At 41.3% G+C, this 22,878-nt stretch overlaps 1 protein-coding gene and 1 pseudogene across 1 annotated transcript in view; one reads left to right on the forward strand and one right to left on the reverse strand.

Annotated features, from left to right (window-relative positions):
• Positions 1 to 734, reverse strand: part of LOC140732511 (AP-4 complex subunit beta-1-like) — an 870,212-nt gene extending 869,478 nt beyond the window's left edge. The window contains 1 exon segment of the mRNA XM_073055279.1: positions 486 to 734. Within this exon segment, the coding sequence (XP_072911380.1) occupies positions 486 to 615 (130 nt within the window). The 5' untranslated portion in view covers positions 616 to 734.
• Positions 735 to 2,965: 2,231 nt separating this feature from the next.
• On the forward strand, positions 2,966 to 18,955 carry LOC140731999 (AP-4 complex subunit beta-1-like; annotated as a pseudogene).
• Positions 18,956 to 22,878: the final 3,923 nt, after the last annotated feature.

A 22,878-nucleotide genomic window follows, 5' to 3' on the forward strand; every position in this document is an offset into this window, starting at 1 on the left:
TTAATAATAAATTTACTTTGAACACATCAATATATGCACATATGGATCACAATGAAAGACGCTTACTATTAGTGACAGTTCCAGCTAAATTGTCTCCAGTCATCCTCTATCACGTTTTCAACTCTAGACCCTGACCATTAACAGAAGGGTCTGTGGACCCCAGGTTGGGAACCCCTGTTCTATCCAAATGTTCAGAAATCCCAGTGGTTTGTTATGTGACTCCTCTGGGCCCATTTCCCATCTTCTCTTTAAACTTAACTCAATTGCAAAATTGATTGTAATACTGAGTAACAATCAAAAAACTTGAATTAAAACTGCTTTGGAGAATTAATCTCAATAACAGCCAATAGTCTGGCAAATCTGCCAGTTCAGCATCAGAGTTCCCATATACCAGGATAATGGGGTATCACTAAAAAAGTCAACAACACAGTAAACAGTAAGAAGACCTGTTGTAAAAATCAATGAAATAACATTTTTGTATTTACCAACTTCTGTGTCTCCCTGAAAATTCTGCATTTTAGCACAACCCAGGACCGCTGCCCGTCTGACATAGGATGCCTTGTCTCTCAATCCATTTAGCACAGGCTGCTGAATATATTCACTTATGCCAGGCATTCCAAACAAAACACAGTTTAATTTATCAGCACAGATCCAGTGAAGACATCACTTATCCAAATGTGAACGAATGACAAACAGAACAGGTTGTAGCACCTTTCAGATTGTTCAACAGAATCCACGAATTTAACAAGTTGTTACTGTTGTCAATGGTTACCGGCTCGATACCTGGGTTTCCCATTTCACCACAGTTGAAATGAGCATGGTGCCACCATCAGTTCCTACCTCAAACTTCACAAGGTCAGATACTGCTCTACTAAATTTCTTTGCCTATCTCAAAACCAGTTTTCCTGCTTCATGTGTGACCAAATGTCAATACTCACCTTGCCAGCCCTCTTCAGGGCCATTGGAGCTCAAATCAAAGGTTCCTTCCCATCCAGCAATGGCAACATTATCAAACTGACTGAGCAACCAATCGCAGCTGAAGAACTCAGAGAGCATATATGGGGGAAAAATTGAGGAAATTACTTTTCTAGTGGTTAGTTAAGCTTCAAATCCTGAAATTATGGCAGGAAGACCCTTATTAATGACAATAGGGACTACTCTTAAACCACATAGGTACCCAGGTTGCTCTCACTTTCACAGTATAACAATACAACTTATGATTTTGAACATCACTGCATCATGAACTACAAGATTGCTGCCAAACATTAAAACCAGACTAATTATTTATATTGCATTTATCATTACCTTGACAGAGGGTTTGAAAATGTTTGACAATTTTACTGCTTAAAACTGTAAAATTAAAATATTGCTGTTCTTTGGAAACCTGCAGATTGTTTATAAATACTGTAAGTGATTAGAAACAATACTCACTGCTCAGTAAATACTGCTATGAGGAATAAATGGGGGAAGGGGAAAAGACAAATTCCATTCTGAGATATCTGTCATTCTGAGATTGAAACAATATGAATGAACGCATGGTCACAAAAATTCTACCCAGAATCTAATTCGACATCACTGAATGTGCAAAATGACTGTGGGAGAGAAAAACCATGCCACCATGATATAAGGGAGACTTGTCTAATGAGACTACAGTTAAAATTTAGCAAAATTGGGATTGATCACTGGAGCTGATAACTACATGAAATGGAAAACATCGTCATCCATCATTGTTATAAAATTACAAATCATCAACAATTCAGGACTGATTTGGTGCTATTGGCACATGAAAGAACTGAGAGAGCAAAACTACACATTTAAAATGCTGAAGGAACTCAGGAGGTCAGGCAGCATATAACCATATAGCCACATAACAATTACAGCACGGAAACAGGCCACCTCGGCCCTTCTAGTCCGTGCCAAACGCTTGCTCCCTGGAAATGAATAGGTAGTCGAGGTTTCGAATCGAGACCCTTCATCTGTGAGTCTGTTGTGTATCTACTGTATCTGATGCTCCCAGTGTGACATCTTGTACTGTATATGGCAACACCAAAATGGCTGAAATATGCAGTAGAAATTCCATTCCCCCCTTTTTTACCAGCACCAGGATGAATGTTGGAGGAGCTACATGCTGGCCATCTAGGCATAGTCAAAATGAAAGCATTGGCTTGAAGCTTTGTCTGTTGGCCTTGGGTAGTTCAGCAGATCGAGCAGCTTGCCATACACTGTTCAGCAAAACCAGCACATCCAGAAGATGCCAGAGCAGCACTTCTCCATCCCTGGGAAAGGTGTGCATTGCTTTGGCAACGTTACTCACCACAATTCAAAGAAGACTTGCTTGATGGTATTGGTCTACAGCATAAAAAAAGGTTAAAAACCCCTGCTCCAGATGAAGCAATTTGACCCGAAATGTTGATTGTTCAAAGTTCAAAGTAAACTTTATTATCAGAATGCATACATCACCACAAACAACCCTGAGATTTGTATTCCTGTGGGCATACTCACCAAATCTATAGAATAGTATTTATAACTGTGAAAATGCAAATATAAGTACATAGCAATAAATAATAAGAACACGAAATAACAAGATATAGAGTACTTAAAGTGAGATCATTGGTTCTGGGAACATCTCAACGGATGGGCAAGTGGGTGTAGTTAACCCCAGTTCAAGAGCTTGATGGTTGGGGGTAATAACTGTTCCTCAACCTGGTGGTGTGATTCCTACCTCCTCCCTGATGAGCAGTGAGAAGCGAGCGTGATCAGAGCGGTGGAGGTCCCTGATGAGGGACGCGGCATTCCTACCCCAGCGTTTCCCGTCGGTGGCCACCAGGGGCAGAGACGTGCAGGAACGACAAGAGAAGTAATCTCTTGCCCGTTGGTGTTTCTAGTCGTTTGATCAGCGGAACCAATCACAGTCAGCTTCATTGGCCCCGGCGACCAATGAGAGTGTGGGGATTTGCGCGGGGCGTGGGCCCACCGAGACTCGGTCGTCTGTCAGCTGGAGTCCGCCGCTGCGGGTCTGAGGTGGGGACGGCAGCTCCCGGCCGCCGCCATGCCGTACTACGGCTCGGAGGAGACGGTGAAGGAGCTCCGGCGAGCCCTGTCCAACCCCGCCGTCCAGGCGGACAAGCTGAGGTACCGGAACCTGGTGCTGCGGGTGATCCGCTACATGACCCAGGGGCTGGACGTGTCCGCTCTCTTCATGGAGATGGTGAAGGCCAGCGCCACCGTGGATATCGTCCAGAAGAAGCTGGTCTATTTGTACATGTGTACGTACGCTGCTCTGAAGCCCAACCTGGCACTGCTGGCCATCAACACACTGCGGAAGGACAGCACTGATCCCAACCCTATGGTCAGGGGACTTGCCCTGAGGAGCATGTGTAGTCTCAGGTTTGTCCCTTACCCGTCCCGCTTTTGTGCAAGTGTGGACGTCGAGCTTCTCGTTCCGGGGATTCAGGGTAAGATGGTGTGGGCATGAGAAGTAGAAACAGAAGGTAACACGTACAACACGCTGGAGGAACTCAGCAGGTCCGGCAGCATCCATGTAAACGAGCAGTCAACGTTTCGGGCCGAGACCCTTTGTCAGGACAATGATGGATGACAATGTTTTCCATTTCATGTATTAATTCATTCTATTGATCCATGCCAGTTTTCCTAAACTTTAACTCCCTTATATCAAGGTGGCATGGTTTTTCTCTCCCACAATCATTTTTGTACATTGAGTGATGTCAAATTAGATTCTGTGTAGAATTTTTGTGACCATGTGTTCATTCATACGTATTGTTTCAATCTAAGAATGGCGGATATCTCAGAATGGAATTTGTCTTTTCCCCTTCCCTTGTTTATTCCTCATAGCAGTATTTACTGAGCAGTGAGAATTGTTTCTAATCACTTACAGTATTTATAAACAATCTGCAGGTTTCCAAAGAACAGCAATATTTTAATTTTACAGTTTTAAGGTGTAAAGTGAAACTTTTTCAAACCTTCTGTCAAGGTAATAAAGCAATATAAATAATTACGCACTGGTTTTAATTTTCGCAGCAATCTTGTAGTTCATGATGCAGTGATGTTCAAAATCATAAGTGTTTATCATCATTACACTGTGAAAGTGAAAGCTACCTGGGTACCTATGTGGTTTTAGAGTAGACCCTGCTCTCTAATTTCCTTCAATTCCTCCCCCCCCCCCCCCCCCCCCCCCCGTATTTGCTCTCCGAATTCTTCAGCTGTGATTGGTTGCTCAGTCAGTTTGATGATGTTGCCATTGCTGGATGGGAAGGATTTGAGCTCCAATGGCCCTGAAGAGGGCTGGCAGGGTGAGTGTTGACATTTTGTCACACAGGAAGCAGGAAAACTGGCTTTGAGATAGGTGAAGAAATTTAGCAGAGCAGTGTCTGACCTTGTGAAGTTTGAGGTAGGAATTGATGGTGGCACCATGCTCATTGCAGCTGTGGTGAAATGGGAAACCCAGGTATCGAGCTGGTAACTGTTGACAACACTACCGACTTGTTAAATTCGTGGATTCTGTTGAACAATCTGAAAGGTGCTACAACCTGTTCTGTTTGTCATTCGTTCACATTTGGATAAGTGATGTCTTCACTGGATCTGTGCTGATAAATTAAACTGTGTTTTGTTTAGAATGCCTGGCATAAGTGAATATATTCAGCAGCCTGTGCTAAATGGATTGAGAGACAAGGCATCCTATGTCAGACGGGCAGCGGTCCTGGGTTGTGCTAAAATGCAGAATTTTCAGGGAGACACAAAAGTTGGTAAATACAAAAATATTATTTCATTGATTTACAACATGATTCTTATTGATGACTGTCTTGTTGCCTTTTTAGTTAAAATACATTATTCTGGTATATTGAGAACTTTGATGCTGAACTGACAGATATGCCAGACTATTGACTGTTATTCATATTAATTCTCCAATGTAGTTTTAATTTGGGTTTTTTGATTGTTACTCCATATTACAAACAATTTTGCAGTTAACTGCGTAAGTTTAAAGAGAAGATGGGAAATGGAACCCAGAGGAGTCACATAATAAACCACTGGGATTTTCTGAACGTTTGGATAGAGCAGGGGTTCCCAAACTGGGGTCCACGGACCCTTCGGTGAATGGTCAGGGTCCAGAGTTGAAAAGGTGGTAGAGGATGACTGGAGACAATTTAGCTGGAACTGTCACTAATAGTAAGCGTCTTTCATTGTGATCCATATGTGCATATATTGATGTGTTCAAAGTAAATTTATTATTAAAGTATGTGTATGTCCCCATGTACAACCTTGAGATTCATTCTTTTACAGGCACAGTGAATAGAATAGTAACCATAAGAGAATCAATGATGTTCCATCAGTGCAAAATACAAACAATCAAACAGATAAGCAAGCAATCTATAAATATCAAGAACATGAGGCGAAGAGTCCTTGAAAGTGAGGTCATAGGTTGTGGGAACATTTCAGTGAGGGGGCAAGAGAAGTTATCCCCTCTGGTTCAAGAGCCTGATGGCTGAGGGGTAATAACTGTTGCTGAACCTGGTGGTGTGAGTCCTGAGGCTCCTGTACCACCTTCCTGATGGCAGCAGTGAGAAGAGAGCATGACCTGGATGGTGGGGGTCCCAGGTTTACCTATGAGCAGTTCTATGGTTACTCATCAGTGGTTAGAAATATGAGTCTTCATTTGTGCCAAGTTTTATAGCTACTATATTAACGTGAGGGAGTAGAAGACCCTTCAACCCCCAGATGTTTTCTGGCAGTCTGCTAGATCACACTGACAGACCCTATACATGTTCTTCTTTAATTTCAGAATGCTTAAGGGAATTACATATTGAAAATATTATCAGTCCACTTTGAATTTTTTTTGACCAATCCTTGGTAGATTGTAATCACTTCCAGGGGCTCTTATTTCTAAACTTGTAATGTGGAACCTGTGTCTTCTGGAAGTTTCCACAAATAACATTTATAGCCATTTATTTTGTTCTCAGTTGTTTCCACTGCAGAATGTCAGAAAGTTTTATTAACTTGTGTAAAGAAAGTATTGATTTATTGTTGTCACATCTATCAAGGTAGAGTGAAAAGCTTGTCTCACGTACTGTTCATACAGATTCATAATATCTGGGGTCACCCGTCTTGTAAAGACACTGGCCAGAAGGCAATGGCAAACCACTTCTGTAGAAGAATTTGCTAAGAATAATCACGGTTATAGGAAGACCATGATCACCCACGTCATACGACACGGCACAGAATGATGATGGTTAGTTTTAAGCTCTCTTTAGTCAGGGTCGCTTCGTTACATGCACAGAAATCAGTCTGTAATTGTATGTATAGATCATGTATCCAACTAATGGTTTCTGTGAACACTTCTCACAATTCAATTCAGTTTTGTGAGGTTAATTTCTGCTTCATCGTCAATATTGACCTTTCCTTAATCTGACACATTATGCCCAATCAAACAATATTTTTTGCTGTCAAATGGTCATTCAGACTTGTTATTCATTAGCAATGAAAGAGCGCCCCTTCCTGGTAAAGAGTGGAAACTACTTTTGACCAGATGGGGTTGTTTCTTGGCATTGAGGCCCTCTGTTGATCAGGGGGTGGGAGGGTTGACCATGGATGTCCTATCCCAGCTCTCTGCATGATATTACATGCCAGGACAGTGCGAAAGGGAGATCAAGGTGTTGTCCATGGAGCATGCTTCCCTCTTCACTCAGCTGATGAACCCAGAGGAACAGCAGAGAGCCATACAGTTTGGCACCAGTGGTGTTGCAGGAGCTACCAGTCAGTGTTGGACTCATGGTGGGTCTGCCTTAGGACTCCAGCTTCGGCCTTTTCCATCTGGGTTTACTTCCAAAGCCTTCCCCATGAGTGGGTGTAGCCAGAAAGCAGCAGAGGTTTGAGATCAGGGATTCTCTGTCCTCGAGAGCTGCCACAGCTGACAAGCCACATCAGCCTGAAGAGACTGGTCTTAAGGTGCCAGTAACATTCAGAATTGTGGGAAGAACAGAAACAGGAATAAAGCAATTAAATAAGCCACTCTTTTTTTCTTTAGAATGAAAGACTTGGATCACTGGGGTCAGAGTGCAGTGCTGACATTCCTAATTCGCTATAAGCCCTGAACTGAAGATGAAGTATTTGCTATTCTGAATGTGCTTGATGGTTTTCTCAAGAGCAGCCTGCCCAATGTTGTCATGGCAACCACCAAACTTTTCCTTCTCCTTGCTGAAGACTTTCCCAACGTACAGATGGATGTTCTAGAAAGGATCAAAGGGCCATTGTTGACTATTTGCACCTCTGAGTGCCACGAGCTGTGTTTCCTCAGCCTGTGTCATGCATGGGAGATCCTCCGCAGCTTACCCGGGCACTTCAGTGGTCACTACAAGAAATTCTATTCCACGTACTCCGAACCAAATTACATCAAATATTAGAAGATGGAGATCTTGCGGGATCTGGTAAATGATGAGAATGTCCAGCAGATACTGGAAGAGTTTCAGACCTACTGCACTGATGTTTCTGTAGAGCTGGCCCAGATGGCCATTTTAAACATAGGTGAAAAAATTAGACTATTTTGCATGTTCACATATTTCAAATTAGCTCTGCTATCCTTCAGACCCAATTAGGTATTTGCCTATTAAGTATTCTAATTATGACTAATTTATACAGAGATGGCAAAAATAATATTGTGTTTATCTCTGGCAATGCTACATCTTTTGGGGGGGGATATGTTCCTACTACTCTACAGTAGACACGGTGGAGAAAGTTGGGTTTCCTCGCTAATTCCAGGAGAGGCTGGTTCACCCCCTCCTTTAGCAGATGCGCTGGCCCTAAATTCTTCTCAGAAACTTCATATGGATAGGGAATACAGATAACTCTGCTGAGAGTACACCCATTATTTGTGGGACTGGATCACAAGCAGTGTTTCATTGCACCCAGTGAATTCATATGATATTTGTGCTCTTGTTTTGCTCGAGGTTTTGTCAATTGCCAGAGAAGTCTTGCGTTCACAAACTTCCATTTTCTGTGGTCGCCTAGTTACTAATTTCAGTGTATACTGCAAGAGTCCAGCTGGTGGCGCTGTTGAGCTGTTTGTACTCTTCTCATCAGGTTACCCACAGGATGTTGTCCTTCCAGTCCTTGTACATCAGTCAATTTAGTAAATTGTGAACTTCACTTCCTTGTTTATTTGATTAAAGAGGTCTCCAAATTGTATTGTATACAGGAAAATGCTTTATATTGGAGAAAACCAAGTATTTTCAGCTTTAGGCAGCATCTGGAGAGCAAAGTAGTTGATGCTTCAAGTTGGAAACATTTCATCAAAATTTTTCTATCCAGCACAGGAGTTCCTGCTGTTAACTGAAGGTCTGTGGACCCAGACTGGGACCCCTGCTTCTTGCACTTTCTGCTTTTATTTTAAATGTCCAGCATCTGCTTTTTATTTGCTTTCTAATGCTTTGTTCATTTATTGCTTCACTTAATTAAAGTTCCTGTGAGATGCAGTGGTTTCTAGGGGCCAACTTAAAGGTGTTTTTGTCTCTTAAATGTATTTTTGCCTGGTTGTAACACCTTGGATATTAAGAACTTAAAAGCACTGCAGTTCTACCCCATCAGTGAGTTGCTTGTCGGCATCAGTACATGAAATAGGTGTGCAGTCTAATAGCAAGTGATCATCTTGGTTACTTTTCTTGTGATTGTAAGACCCTGTTGGACATCGATAATATGGAATGCTGCAAGTCCGGTTCACTGGTTTATTGGTGGACGGTGAGGGAGCTGTGTGGCCTTGGTCATAGCAAGGACTACAGGACAAGCCACAGTGTCACCTGTTTGTAGCAATCCAGGAGAGAGGCGTCGAAGTCGGTGTGCACCATGAGTTTGCTGGAGACTGTATAGTTCAGTGTCTGTGCTGGCAGCATCGGTGCTGCCCTCTGGTGTTCACTCAGTAGAACACAGGCTGTATTGTGCTCAACTGCAGACTGCTGCAACATTCATTGACTCGGGGACGTGGACTATATTTTTTTGTGTGATCATATGTGCCTTGTGCTGTGTATGACTGTTGGTACTGTGTGTTGTCTCCCAGCCCAGGAGTAATGCTGTTTTGTTTGGCTGTATTCATAGTATTTGTGTATGCTTGAATGACAATTAAATTTCAACTTGAACTTGATTTGCCTTTGTTCTGGGGGAAGCTGCAGCATCATAAAGAAAATTACAGCTGAGAAAGATAGAGATAAGGATTGGCTTTACTTGTCACAGGTAGATCAAAACGTACAGTGAAATAAGTCATTTGCATTAAATCAGTGAGGATTGTGCTGGAGATAGTCCATGAGTGGGGACGCCAACAGAGCGCACCCACAGTTTTCAACTTCCTGACCTGAACTGTACGTTTTTGGATTGTGGAAGGAAGCCAGAGAATCCAGAGGCAACCCGAGAGGTCACTGGGAGAACATTCAAACTCCTCAACGATCACCGGACTGTAAAGTGATTGTACTAACCACTACAATGCCATGGCACACCAGTTACCAGCTGAGAAAGAATTTACGCTTCTGCTTATTGCTGCACCCAATTATTTATTAAATTATTCCAGGTGCTATTTCTGCTACTGTATCTGGGATTTCTTGTATTTGTTAAGCATTATAAAATATTTCTTGACAATGGTTCACTAATTACCTCGTCAGTATGAACCCTGTCCTATTCCAATACATTGAAATTGTTTTTCTCGGCTGCTATTTATAAACTTTAATTAGTTTGAGACTAAGTCTCGTGTTTAGGTTGTCAGACCCAGTCCTCTCCATTCTTTCCTGGCAACTCCAACACTACTGCTGTTTGGTTGTCTTGCTCTCTTGCACAGTCAGACCTGGACATGGCATATCCCAGAGCTTCCCAACCTTTCTCATGCCATGGACCAATTCCACTAAGCAAGTTGTCAATGAACCCCAGGTTGGAAACCCCTGCACTTTTCAATAAATCGCCCCTGTCCAGCCTTACGTCCCTGTCATTAAACTGCTCACCATTCTGCGAAGCTCTGTGTTACATCTCTTCACTGCAGGAAGTTGTTGGCCATGTCCAATTTCTTTAGTTTCTCCCTGTGTTGTGCTTTTCTCACCATGTAAAGATGGTAACTGTGAGAGTGATTGGTCCAGGTAGGATGCACAACTTGCATGAATCCCAATAGGAAGTAAAAAACAACAGAAGCATTCCTCCTGACCCTGATCATTCATCCTACCGTTGTTAACTCAGCTTACGGTGCTGAGTACAATGGTGGACGCTGAGTTGGAAGCTCTGCTCATGTTTACATTCCAAAAAATGAGTCGGCCACCAAGTCCTCTGAGCTTGCCTTGCCTGTCAGTAAGGTAATGGCTGATCTGATTGGAGGCTCAACTGCATTTTTGACAAGCCCTAGAAATCTTCAACCTTGTCACAAATCAAATTATCACCACCTTAAAGATATTCAAACTCTGCTTCCCCCAGCTTAGTCAACCATAGCAGATATTGGACTTACTCTGCCAATCTTTGAGAAAGTTCCAAAGACTCACAATTTTAAGAGTAAAATCTTAGTCTCAAAGGGGTGTCATCAATTTTTTTTTTTAAATAATGGGAGCAGGGTCCCTGACTTAAGATTATCCGATGAGAGAAAGCATCTTCATTGCATTCACCTCACCACGATTCCATGGGATCTTGTTGGCAATCTGGTTGCTATCTTCTTTGAATACTAGTGGATGCAAGCTTACACTGTCAAACTCTTCCTTTTAAAAAAAAAACACAACCTACACTGGTTGGTGGATACTCATTGATGATTTTTCTAGAGATCCCCAGAGACAGTCTTGAGTTGGAAGTTTAAACTTTCCATGCCTGTATAGTTGAGCTGTTTACTGTTGGAACTAGCTGAAGCATTGATAAAGAGTAGGTATATTTTAGCTTTTATTCTGCTGACTGAAGAAAATATGGTATTTTGTGTTATAATTTGTGTTCTATTTTATTTATTGAGATACAGTGTGGAGCGGGTCCTTCTGCCCCTTCGAGCCACACCACCCAGAAACCTCTGACATAACCCTGGCCTAATCACAGGACAATTTACAATGACCAATTAACCTACCAGCCGGTACGTCTTTACACTGTGGGAGGAAATCCATGCAGTCACAGGGGGAATGTACAAACTCCTTACCAACAGCAGTGGGAATTGAACCTGGGTCGTTGGTACTGTAACACGTGCTCACCACTATGTTATCATGCCATTGGAGTAATATGTCAGAGTATCTACTCTTGAAAGTGCAACTTAAGGTATGAACTGTGCCTTACTTGTTCTTTAATTGTGCTGTATTTCCCCAGGACAAATTGCACGGACCTACAATGAAAAGTGTGTGGTTATCTTGAAGGAGCTGCTGGGCTTGAAGCAGGAACACATTACCGCAGGTACGTCATGGTGCCAGCTTTCAGCATTTGCTCAGGGTTTCAAGCATCACACTAACTTCCCCTCTGCTTTTAACTGTCATTCAGACATTTTGTGACCTGATATGGCTGTGCACCCCTTGTACAGTGACTCTGTGTGAAGCACTACCAGGATGTGAGGAATACATCAAAGAGGGTGAGGTAGGTTGGTGGGGATGAAGTAGCCATATTCAATAAGATGGCCTGTGTTAACCTTAATTCATGGTACTGAGCCATGCAGACCTGAGATGACCAGTTTCAACCTCTTGGTTGATTCCAGACAAGTAATTGCATTATGTTTATGAATAAACTCTTCTCGGGCTTCCAGATGGGTACAAGCATCAATTCTTACTGACGTCTTGATGACAAACTCTGCCATCTTCTTCAGGGATAATGCCTGGGGATGGCTAGTCCTGTGTTATTTATACACCCTTAGTCGGCCTTCCTGATTGGTTAGTCCTTGTCCAATCAGGTTTCTGCTGTCCCAGCTTGTTTACAATCGGATTCCAGTTCTTACTTGGAACTTCGTTAAAATTCTTTTCCTCTAGTTTTATTTCAATGGCTTTTTTAACTGGGCGGTCACAGAAGCCATTGGCATGACACTTTAATTTTGTGCCGTTGAAGTGAATCCTATGGCCATTGCAAATGCAGTGTTCTGCTACCCCCAATTTCTTCGGGTAACCCAAACAAATACATGTCCTGTGCTCCTTGATGTAGGTTTCCACCGTGCGTCCCATCTGGCCAATGTACACCATTCCGCATTCACAAGGAACCCTGTAAACGTCAGCCGACCTGTTTCTTTGTTTGTTGTTCTCAGATCAAGGTGGAACGGATGAGAGCAGAATGGGTGGGAAAGTTGAGAACTTCTGTTTTCTATGACATTCACTGTCCATTAGTAGATTCTGTAAGTATTTGATAGTGTTGAGGTGGGGCACATTTTAATATCCCCCTGGTCGAATAGCCTGACAACCCTTTCACAGCAGATGTGTTTGAAGTTCAGGATCATTTTATCGCTAGTATGCAAAGCATGCCAGAATTCTGTCTCTGCAGAAAACAAGGGACAATATGATAACAGACAACACAATATCAACCAACAATTTACAAGGCAATAATGCAGGCAGTCATGGGATATCAACAATTAGCAGAACGGTAACATGCACAAATGCCAAGAATCAAACTTTAAATGTGAACATATGAACAGACTCAATAATTGTCAACAGAACAAGGGGAGCAGGAAAGACCATTTCAAAGTTGAAAATATATTGACTGGCTGCATCACAGCCTAGTATGTAAGCGCCAATGCCCTTGGATGGAAAATCCTATTAAAAAGTAGTGGATACAGTCCACTCCATCACGGATAAAGCTCTCCCTCCCATTGAGCATATCTACATGGACTGCTGTTGCAGGAAAGCAGCATCCATCATCAAGAAGCCCCACCACCCAGGGCATGCTCTCTTCTCAATGTTGCCATAGGTAGGAGGTACAGGAGCCTCAGGACTCGCACCATCAGGCTCAGGAACAATAATTATCCACCCTTCCACCACCATCAGGCTCTTGAACGAGAGGGGATAACTTCACTTAACCCATCATTAAAATATTCCCACAACTAATGGACTCGCTTTCAAGGACTCTTCATCTCAGGTTCTCAATATTTATTTATTATTATTTCTTTTTGTATTTCCATAGATTGTTGTCTTTGCACACTGGTTGAATGTCCAATTATTGCAGTTTTTAATTGATTCTGTTATAGTTATTATTCTATTATGGATCCATTGAGTATGCCGTAAGAAAATGAAACTGGGGATTGTATATGGTGACATGTATGTACTCTGAATAGGAGACTGCTACGATGGTTGGAGTCAGCAATAATTTTCCCAGCTCTTCGTCACTTTGATGACAGACAGGCCTTTTATTGTCGGTAGCTGACAGCCAATGATCTACAGTTACTTGGCTGGTGAAGATGAGCACGATTAAAAATTAACATTAACCTAATGAACTCACCTGCTTTCCCTCTTATCCCCCTTACCCTGCCAAAATAACTAGGGGAAGCAGGCTCTAATCTGGCTGCTTGGTATGCACGGTGAGCACGTGTCCAATGCTCCATATGTATTGGAGGAGTTTGTGGATAATGTGAAAATGGAGACCTCTGCAGCCGTGAAGCTGGAGTTGCTGACAGCCATGGTGCGCCTGTTTGTGCCCCGGCCAACTGAATGTCAAGACATCTTGGGCAGACTGCTGCATCATGTTATTGGTATGGATCACACTGATGGAAGGGTTGCTCTAGAGTTTGTGGAGCAAGTGGGGTGAAACTTTGCTGACTCCTGCACAGGATTTTGTGAATGCTTGATGTCAGTGACTGTTCTTCACATTTCTTGTGTGGTCTGAGGGGTGAGTATAGTCAGCTTTGCAAGATGATTGAGAGAATTATTTGTGAGTACACAGGATTTATGAGTGGCAATTATTCAGGCCTCATCACTTAATTGGATATTTTTTCATAAGGCCTTGTGCTTCATACAGTAAGTTCACAATGGGAGACTTGCTCAGTGTAAGAGTAGGTTTAGCTGACAGACTATGTCATCCGCAGGTGGTGGGAAATCCATGGTATCATAGTCTATCCACACATATCAGATTTTTAAATATGCAAGTTCTGTCTTTATACCTTGGGTCAGCTGTTTCGGCACAAGCCACTCGTCAAATGTGAGGGCTAATAGGTTTAAGATTAACCAGATCACTAACCAATTTTCTTTCTGATTATTGGCAGAAGAAGAACTCGATATGGTTGTGTGTTATCGTGGGTTCTTGTACTATCGGTTACTTCAGCAAGGTGTTGAAGAGGTCGAGAAAATAGTTTGTGGGCCAAGATCAGATCCATCCTTGGGTGTAATCAGTAGCCAAGCCAATGAGCCAATCAATGCCTGGGCAAAAGACTTTAACACATTGGTACCATTCTATGGTTGGGAACACTGGAATAATATAATGGCACAGAAGGCAAACTCTTTTGGAAATTTACGGATGCCAGAAATAACCTCTGAAAAAGGTAAACATTGTTGCTTCAATCCCAGTAATTTAATGTTTGATGATTCTCTGCCCTTACTATAACATGGATCGTGTGTGTGAGTATTCGTTCTACTGTCTCTTTCAGATATTGATCTAATGCTGATACCATCACTGGTGGCAGCGCCACTGCCCATTGTGATTCCACATTTTGAAGCTCCCTCCTACAAAGGTTTTGGTTTTTCAGTCCTAATCCCTTGGGCAATGATTTTAGTCGTCCCATGCAATCTGTTTCAACCACTCCAGTCTTGTAAGATATTTTTCAGGAGGGATTATCCACCGGTTCGTGGTGTAGCGGCATCAGTACTAGACTCCGAGGCAGATGTTCCCAAATTCAAATCTGTCTGGCTCGCAATCTGGGCAGCAGCAGAGTTAGTGCGGAAGAAAACCCTAGCAATCTACTTCTGTATCTTGACAACTACGCTATCCATAGGGTCACCATGAGTCAATGGCAACTCAGCAACAAAAAATATCTTTTAAAGATACTTTGAAGATATCATAAATATCTTCAAACTCTGGAGAGCTTAGAGCAGATTACACTGGATGAATAGATTGCATTACCCGATTTGACTAAGACAGGAAGAAAATCGAAACAGTTCCCCTGTGGTGAGGAAAGTAAATATCTTTTTTCATCTATTACTATCACAAAAATGAAGTAATTTTAGTTTTATTCACTTTCTTGCAACTCATGAAATTTAAAGAGTTTAGCACTGATTTCACTGTCGCGATAAGTAAACGAGTGCATGGATATTGTATGGTCAAATATCTAATTGCTTTGGACAACAAAGAATTTGCTTCCTGAATACTTTTGGGTGTATCTTATCGATCCTGGGCTGCTGATCCTGAAAATTTCCTATCACCACCATTTTTTTTTAAATCGCCTATATTTGTTATTTCAATTCATAATTCAAGTCAACTAAAATGTTCTCCACAGTGTAAGCTGAAAAGTTTTCCTCCTTGTCCAGCCATAACTAGGCATACTCAGGCAGGGAGGATGCTGCATGGCAGGACAGGTTGTAGAAATGCGTTAAAAGCATCATGTACAGACTGCTCTATGCATTGTGTTTACGTATATATCGAGGTAGGTTGTGTAAATGTTATGGTTCCGGATTTGACAGCCTGTTCTCTGTGTAGTGATTTCAATTGGGATTGTACCTTGAGGAAGAGAATGAATTTGCATATCAATTATACAATGCCAATTGTTGAAAAGCGCTGTGTATAGATAGGGTGTTAGCTGGCTGCAACACTCCTCCTGTTGTACTCTGTACTGACAAATGCTGTGGAGGTTCACACATACTGAGTCTTTATTTTAAGGTACTGAGGTCTCATGGATCTTTTGACATTTTGGCAAGGGCTCCCTTCAGGAAAGAAGTGCATTCCTATCCAGTGAAATACTCAATGTTAACTTACTAATTCTGTTTTATCTTCCTGTAAAGACTCAAACCCAGAACACAGTGAAGAGTTGGTCGTGGATGCTAAATCTGTCTGCTTGGAAAGCAGTGCCCAGCTTTCACCAGAGCAGTTTGAGGAGTACTAGACGTGCCAGGAAGATGCTAAAGTTGTGACTGTGGACTGGCAGAAGGAGCCATGCCCTGATACCATCCAGGCTGCCTTTCAGATTGTTCATATTCACCCTATGGCAATCAGCCGAGCAGGAGCACAGCCCTGGAAAGCCTACCTGTTTGCCCGAAATGAGACTGGATCTGTGTTTTTAACAGAACTGTTAATTGACACGAGCAGAACGAGTTTACAAATTACTGTTAAACAGAAGAATAGTAGTGAAGGGCTACTCAGCAGCTTCATTGCTGTTATTAGATCGGTGTTGCAGACCCTGGGCAAATCTGAAAATGTTGAAGATGTTTCACTAGCAACACAAGAGCAACACTCTCCTCGCTGAGATCAAAGTTTTTTTGTTATCCCATTGTTGTCACAAACTACATTGGTGGATAAAAATAAATTGTTTCTCTCAGCTGATATAACTGGATCCTGTTCAGATAGACTGCTCTGTTTAATGTTTTAATGAAAAATGTGGAATTTCCAACCGTTTTACATTTCCTCAGTACTACACGGGAGTTCTGTGCTTTTCAGGGAACTTGAACCACTCAGCATTTTTACTCAGAGCCAAGGCAGCTGCCTGCAAGATGAACTAACATTAGGGTTTACATGGCACATTCAGATATAGATATGATTTGGTTCCTTTGATAGTTTTGTAGCTGAATGGATGAACTCAGGGAATGAGTGCTATCCGGGTTTCACCTTGTGATGTCCCTAAATACTATTGAACTCATTCCTCACAGGCTGATGGTTAGTTTGTCACACTATCTCATAAACACAAGAGATTCCTCAGGTGCTTGAAATCCAGAGCAGCAAATACAAATACTGGAGGAACTCTGCAGGTCAAGCAGCATCTACAGAGAGGAATAAACAGACAACATTTTGTGCTGAGACCCTGCACCAGGATCTTATCACAGTACCTGTCCATTTGCTATTTTTTAATCCTCCGTAAGGATTGGGCTTGTCTATAATGTCTGTCTTAGTCTTCCCAGTGTCAGCAGCTTAAGGCAATGCATGGAGAATGGTGCTTGGATAGCAGTCCTTTCTCAGTAGAAATGTGATTAAAATGCATTATATGATCAGAAAGAGCTGGACAACCAGTTTTGGTTGTCTGTACTTTACAGCAATATACTAAAGAAGTTTTACTCCTCACTGCCCCTGTCCCCATCCCTGGCCCTCCTGTGCCAGATGCAGATGATGTCTATTTTGTTTCGTACTGACATTCACAGAGCTTGTCATGAATCAGCCTTCTAGTGTAGAATCTCAAACCTGCTCCTCTTAGCCAATTCTTGCCTTTTAGTTTTGAGATTTCAGATGTCACAGAATACTATTATTTGCATCCTATGTATAAACAGAAGTCCCTGTTGTACCTGTCAAGTAGTGACAACTGTGGGGGTTATCTCTGTTTATTTATTGTGATACAGCAAGGCCCTTTGAGCCACAGCGCCCAGCAATCCCACAGTTTAATCCAAGCCTAATCATGGGATAATTTGCAATGACCAACTAACCTACCAACCGGTGCATCTTTAGACTGTGGAAGGAAACTGGAACATCTGGAGGAAATCCACGTGGTCAAGGGGGAGTCCTTTGTATTACAAAGCCTTTTTCCAATAAAAGCTGTTCCATAACTGGGGTGATTCTATCAACTGCCCGATTGTGACTTCCCAGTTTGGATCCCTGTAAATGTACCAGCAGATTAAACAAAAGTGAGGCACTGAGCCCCTCAAGCCTGCCCCACCATTTAATCTGTGCTGACTTTAACTCCCTTTTCCCCATAACTCAAGTTTTGTCCAACTTAAATATTTTATCTACACTCTGGCTTTCTTCTCCCTCTGGCAGAGAATTTGGGGATTCACTACATTTTAAAGAAATTGCTATTCAGCTTAGTTTTAAATAACTGGTCCTTTTGCTCTGTATCTATTTTGTTCACTAGTGAAAATATCTCATGAGCCTCTTCAGAATATCTGTTCAAAAAAAAGTAATCTCTTATTCTAAACTCTGAGGAACACTGAAAAGAATCCTGAGTGCAAACCCAATTTGTTTGAACCACAAAGATCCTCCCCACCCCTAATTTTACCAGAGGCACCCAGTGAAGTTCAACCCTGAACATTTCAATGTTTCCATCAGCAATCTTAAAGTGTGAATCACTTGTGACCTGATAGCAAGTGGTATTCAAAATAATACCAGGCAAGCTTGTTCTTCAAAATGCACTTTAACAGCTGATTAATGTTGTTGTGTGTCAGGACAGTATTTCATGGACAGTATGACAATATGTCATAAGATTAATTTATCTCTTTGTGGTTCTAATGTGGACAACTGTGAACAGTTTGGAGTCTTTCACCTGAAGAGTACAATGGATTTTCATAGAACAATCTATAATCTGATAGATAGTTACATTTGCACAAAGGAGCAGTTCTTCTGGTTGACAGGCATATTTTCCAGTTGAAAGGGGGAAGTTGCTATATGAAGAGTGGGTGCTTGCAGTGCCTCACAAAGTTGGTATGTTGTGAAATTTGGCCTCACTTTGTTTAATTGTGGTGGTGGCAGGAAGGAGCAAGCCAGAGGAAGAATTTAGTTAAATCAACAATCATCTGTAATTTGTTAACTCTTTTTGGCACATCATTTGCTGATTAATGGAATTCTAGTCATATGACATATAGCCTGGAAATTACATTATTGTTCCTAGTGCTTATTTCCATGTTCAACAATGAAGAATTCACTAAATCTAATGTGAATTTTTGGTTATTTGTGAACTAGTGCTTCAACAAACCTTGCAAGTACTGCACTTATTTACTATGAGACTAGGTTTTTAATGACTGTTATTGCTTTACCATTTCAAACTAATTTTGTGAGCTCAACACTATTTCAAAATTTTAAGTTCCTGTATTTGCATGGTGTGATATGTTTGTAAGGCAATTAAAAGTTGATTTTTGCTTCCTGCTATGCTGTGCAAATTCTGTTAATGTGCCTCTGGCTTGATGATAACTACACAGTCCCAGCTATCACATTGAGCTTGTACCTGATAACATAAGGTGCCAGAAAACAGGATGTTCTTGCCACAGAGATTGTATCTTTTTGGGAGGTTTACTTCTAATATCGGTGCCAACCGCTGTACCTCCACAAGTGACCATAAATTGAGCTTATGGGCTCAATCCACTTCTAACTGCCTGGGCCCTGTAATCACAGTTATTATCTTGTGTGGTGAGTAGGTTTTGGCAATGCAAATAGAATTTCTGCCTACAAATTGACAAGATTTATCAGCACAGTTTGTGCAAATTGAACTGAGTTACAAAATGAAGTCCTTTGGATTACAAAAAAGAGGTATTCATTTTATTAAAGCAACCAACTGTGGTAGCGTCATGGTTAGCACAACACTTTACAGTAGCAGCTACACAGGTTCGGTATTCACTCACTGCCAGTAAAGAGTTTATACATTCTCCCCATGACCATGTGGGTTTCCTCCCGCAATTGGTTAATAGATCATTGTAAACTGTCTCGTGATTAGGCTAGGATTAAATTGAGTTTGCTGGTAGCGCGGCTCAAAGGGCCTGTTCGGCACTTTATCTCAACAAATATATATATTTTTAAATTGTGTGAGTTAATTAAAACATTTAACTGTTCAAATTGTGAGAGAAGAGGCTCGCTTTTGTTTCTCTTTATAAACGCAGGTAGATAACTCCATTCAAATGACGGACTTTGCATCAGAATTGGGAAAATATGGGAATTAAATCAATGTTAAGTTGGAAAAAGGTGAAGGGTGGAAACCAAGGTGGACTGAATGACGAATATGATGGTGGTGCCAATTTGAGTGGGTGTGAAAATCATGTCTGAATGAAGCAGATGATGCTGGTGCTGATTGAGAGGGCGGGGAAAACTTGTTAATTTCAGTTCTATGTGAAGATGAATGAAAACAAACTGGAAAATCAAAAGACCTATGGATGCTGAGAAATCAATGTCAGTAGGTCAGTCCAACAACTGTGGAGAAATATGAGTGGTGGCTTTTTAAATTAGAATTGGCCTGTTCTTTTGCAGTTAGGCTGATTATTTGATTTTCTGGAATTCAATGAGTTCTGAGAGGGGTCATGTTCCTGGTTGGGGATTAGGGTGCTGTTGTTTAAACATGAACTACATTGGAAAAGTATGGGAGACCAAAGTGAGGTAGAAGTGATACAAAAGTAAAATCTCAAACAAATTCCACTGGAGGTATTCTGAGAAAAGTCACCCAGTCTGGTTTCTCCAATCTAGAGGGATCATATACACCAAGTGCAGTACAGAGTTGAGCTCTGTGTCACTGCATTAAAAAGGGTGGGGAAGATTAAACCAAATTCCTCTGGCTGATAAGTATATTATGGCCTTTGAAAGGTTTATTCAAAACTTTGTATAAGTAAACAACATTTTTTTTTTAAAGACGCAGCCTGATTAACAAGACTTGGCAAAGTTTATGTTTTAACGGGACATGATAAAGTTTTGTGTGAGCTAGTACTCCTTTATCTTTCCCAGTACGGGTTCTTCATGCAAGAACTTAGACCCAATGTTCAGCTATTTTATTGTAGAAGGGTTCATCCTTCATCACAAACTTGACTAGTTTACAGTAGTTATCAATATTGTGTATTAGAAAGGGAATTTTAACTTTCTCATTCTCACTGGAACACCATGAGTGCCCTTTATGGTCTGTGACCTGAGATCAAGAAAAAATTGAAGAGAAGGGTTCACAGTCTGATCAACCAGAAAAGTTACAAATGGTGTCAAACTTAATAACGTATAATTGTGTTTAGATGGATAATGGATCAAAAGATTTGATTAAATAACAATGAATTACTAAATGACATAATTGAGAAAATCAGATTGCACTACAAAATTAGTAATTTGATAAATATTCAATAAATATTTCTATAAATGTTTTAGTGGTCTTAAAGAAGGCAGATCATGGGAATTAATGGAAACTTGGGGTGGCAGATTAGTTAAACAGGTATTTTGTACAGTTCCTCACTAAAAAGGATACAAGAAACATCACAAATTACTGTAAATTGGGAATTTGAAGTGAGTGAGGAATTCAGGAAGTGTAACAAGTGATGTGATACTAAGCAAATTGCTGGAGCTAAAAATGGGCCAGAAGTAGGCTGCTTGTGCTTTTCTAGCACAAAATAATTGCATCTACTCTAAATCGCACAGCTCCTGCCCTGCACACTGATTCCGTCAAGTTGCAAAAAGTCACCATTCTGATGAGTGGGACAACAGGTATGAGGTTTTACCTGCAATTTGATCCCTGTGATTTGTCAACAGTCTGGAGCCCCTTCAGTATGTCAGATGTTGGTGATTAGCCGCCTTGATTTTCCAAACTCTCCAATGTCTAACCCCTCCTTGTGCCTGTTTCTCATATCTATTCTCTCAGTCCCACTTACTAAAAATGGGTATCAATAAAGGTGCTGTAGGGTCTTCTGATTACATGGGCCTTAAAATAAATCCTTGCATTTTCCGTGAAATGCCTTAAGCTCAAACTAATTTGCTACAGGGAAGCTTAATGAGACAAAATGTTGGGGTGCAACACACCACAACAAAGACAACCTCCAGACAGAGCGGTTATTGTGTCATACAGTAGCAGCTTAACTGAAAAGCTATGGCAAATCTGTCAAAAATATGGTGTCCAGTTAATAGCAAAAGTGAGGAAACAATTTTAAAAACACTAAACAAAATGGTACCTAGAAGACCCAAAGTACTGTGCCAATGGGTGTGTACTCCAAACCTCTATTACCAAGCGAAAAAGTATATATCGGTGAGACTGGAAAGCCATTGAAGACCAGGATAGCAGAACATGATAGTGCCTGAAAATATCTGGGAGTAGAACAAAGTGGGATTTCTGAACACTGCCTATCATGCTCATGTGGGCCAAGGTTTGATGAGGCCAATGTCCTTGGCAAGGACAAGAATGCCTACGAGAGAAAAATAGGGGAAACACCAGAGATGGAGCATGTGGGGAACCTAAGTGTAGGTTCTAGGACTGTAGTGATTGCTCCAGCCTGGGACCATATATTACTAAAGAGGGTTCAGCCTAAAATTTGACCAATCAGAACAAGGCAAATTCAAAGTAACCAATCAGGTATAGACAGTCAAGATTCAGCCAATCAGGATTGAACATTAAGCCCTGCCCATGCCTTGCTCACCTGAGGGTATATAAGGAGTTGTCTCTAGGGGGACTTGTCATTTGACTAACTTGTGTCTGAGGAAGATGGTCGGGTTTACTGTTGAAACAGTACCCTCAATATCTGAAAGTATGTGACTGTTAAAGGCCAAAGGCTAGTATGGATAGATTTGATAACCAGTCAAAGCTTCTATAGTCAGTTAAAGTGACATACAGCTGAAGTGGGAGATATTGGGCCTGATCTTGCTGGATTCAATTTCTTGTCCGTGTACAGTGCCTCTAAAAAGTAGTCATCCTCCGTGGAAGTTTCCATGTTTTGTTTTACAACATTGAATCACAGTGAGTTTAATTTGGCTTTTTTGACACTGATCAACAGAAAAAGACTCGTGTCAAAGTGAAACTGATCTCTACAGAATGATCTAAAGTGATTACAAATATAAAACACAAAATAATTGCATAAATATTACCCCCCCCCCTTTAATATGACCCACCAAAGCATCATTGGTGCAGCCAATTGGTTTTAGAAGTCATGTAATTAGTTAAATGGAGATTGGTGTTTGGAGACCTGTGTGCAGTCAATGTGTTTTAATGGATTATTTAATAAGAATACACCTGTATCTGGAAGTTCCAGCTGTTGGTGAGTTCCTGGCAAAAACTACACCGTGAAGTGAAAGTAACACTCCAAGCAACTCCATGAAAAAGCTATCGAGAAGCACAAGTCCAGA

This window comes from Hemitrygon akajei, chromosome 8, assembly GCF_048418815.1.
Source record: "Hemitrygon akajei chromosome 8, sHemAka1.3, whole genome shotgun sequence".
Lineage (NCBI taxonomy): Eukaryota > Metazoa > Chordata > Chondrichthyes > Myliobatiformes > Dasyatidae > Hemitrygon > Hemitrygon akajei.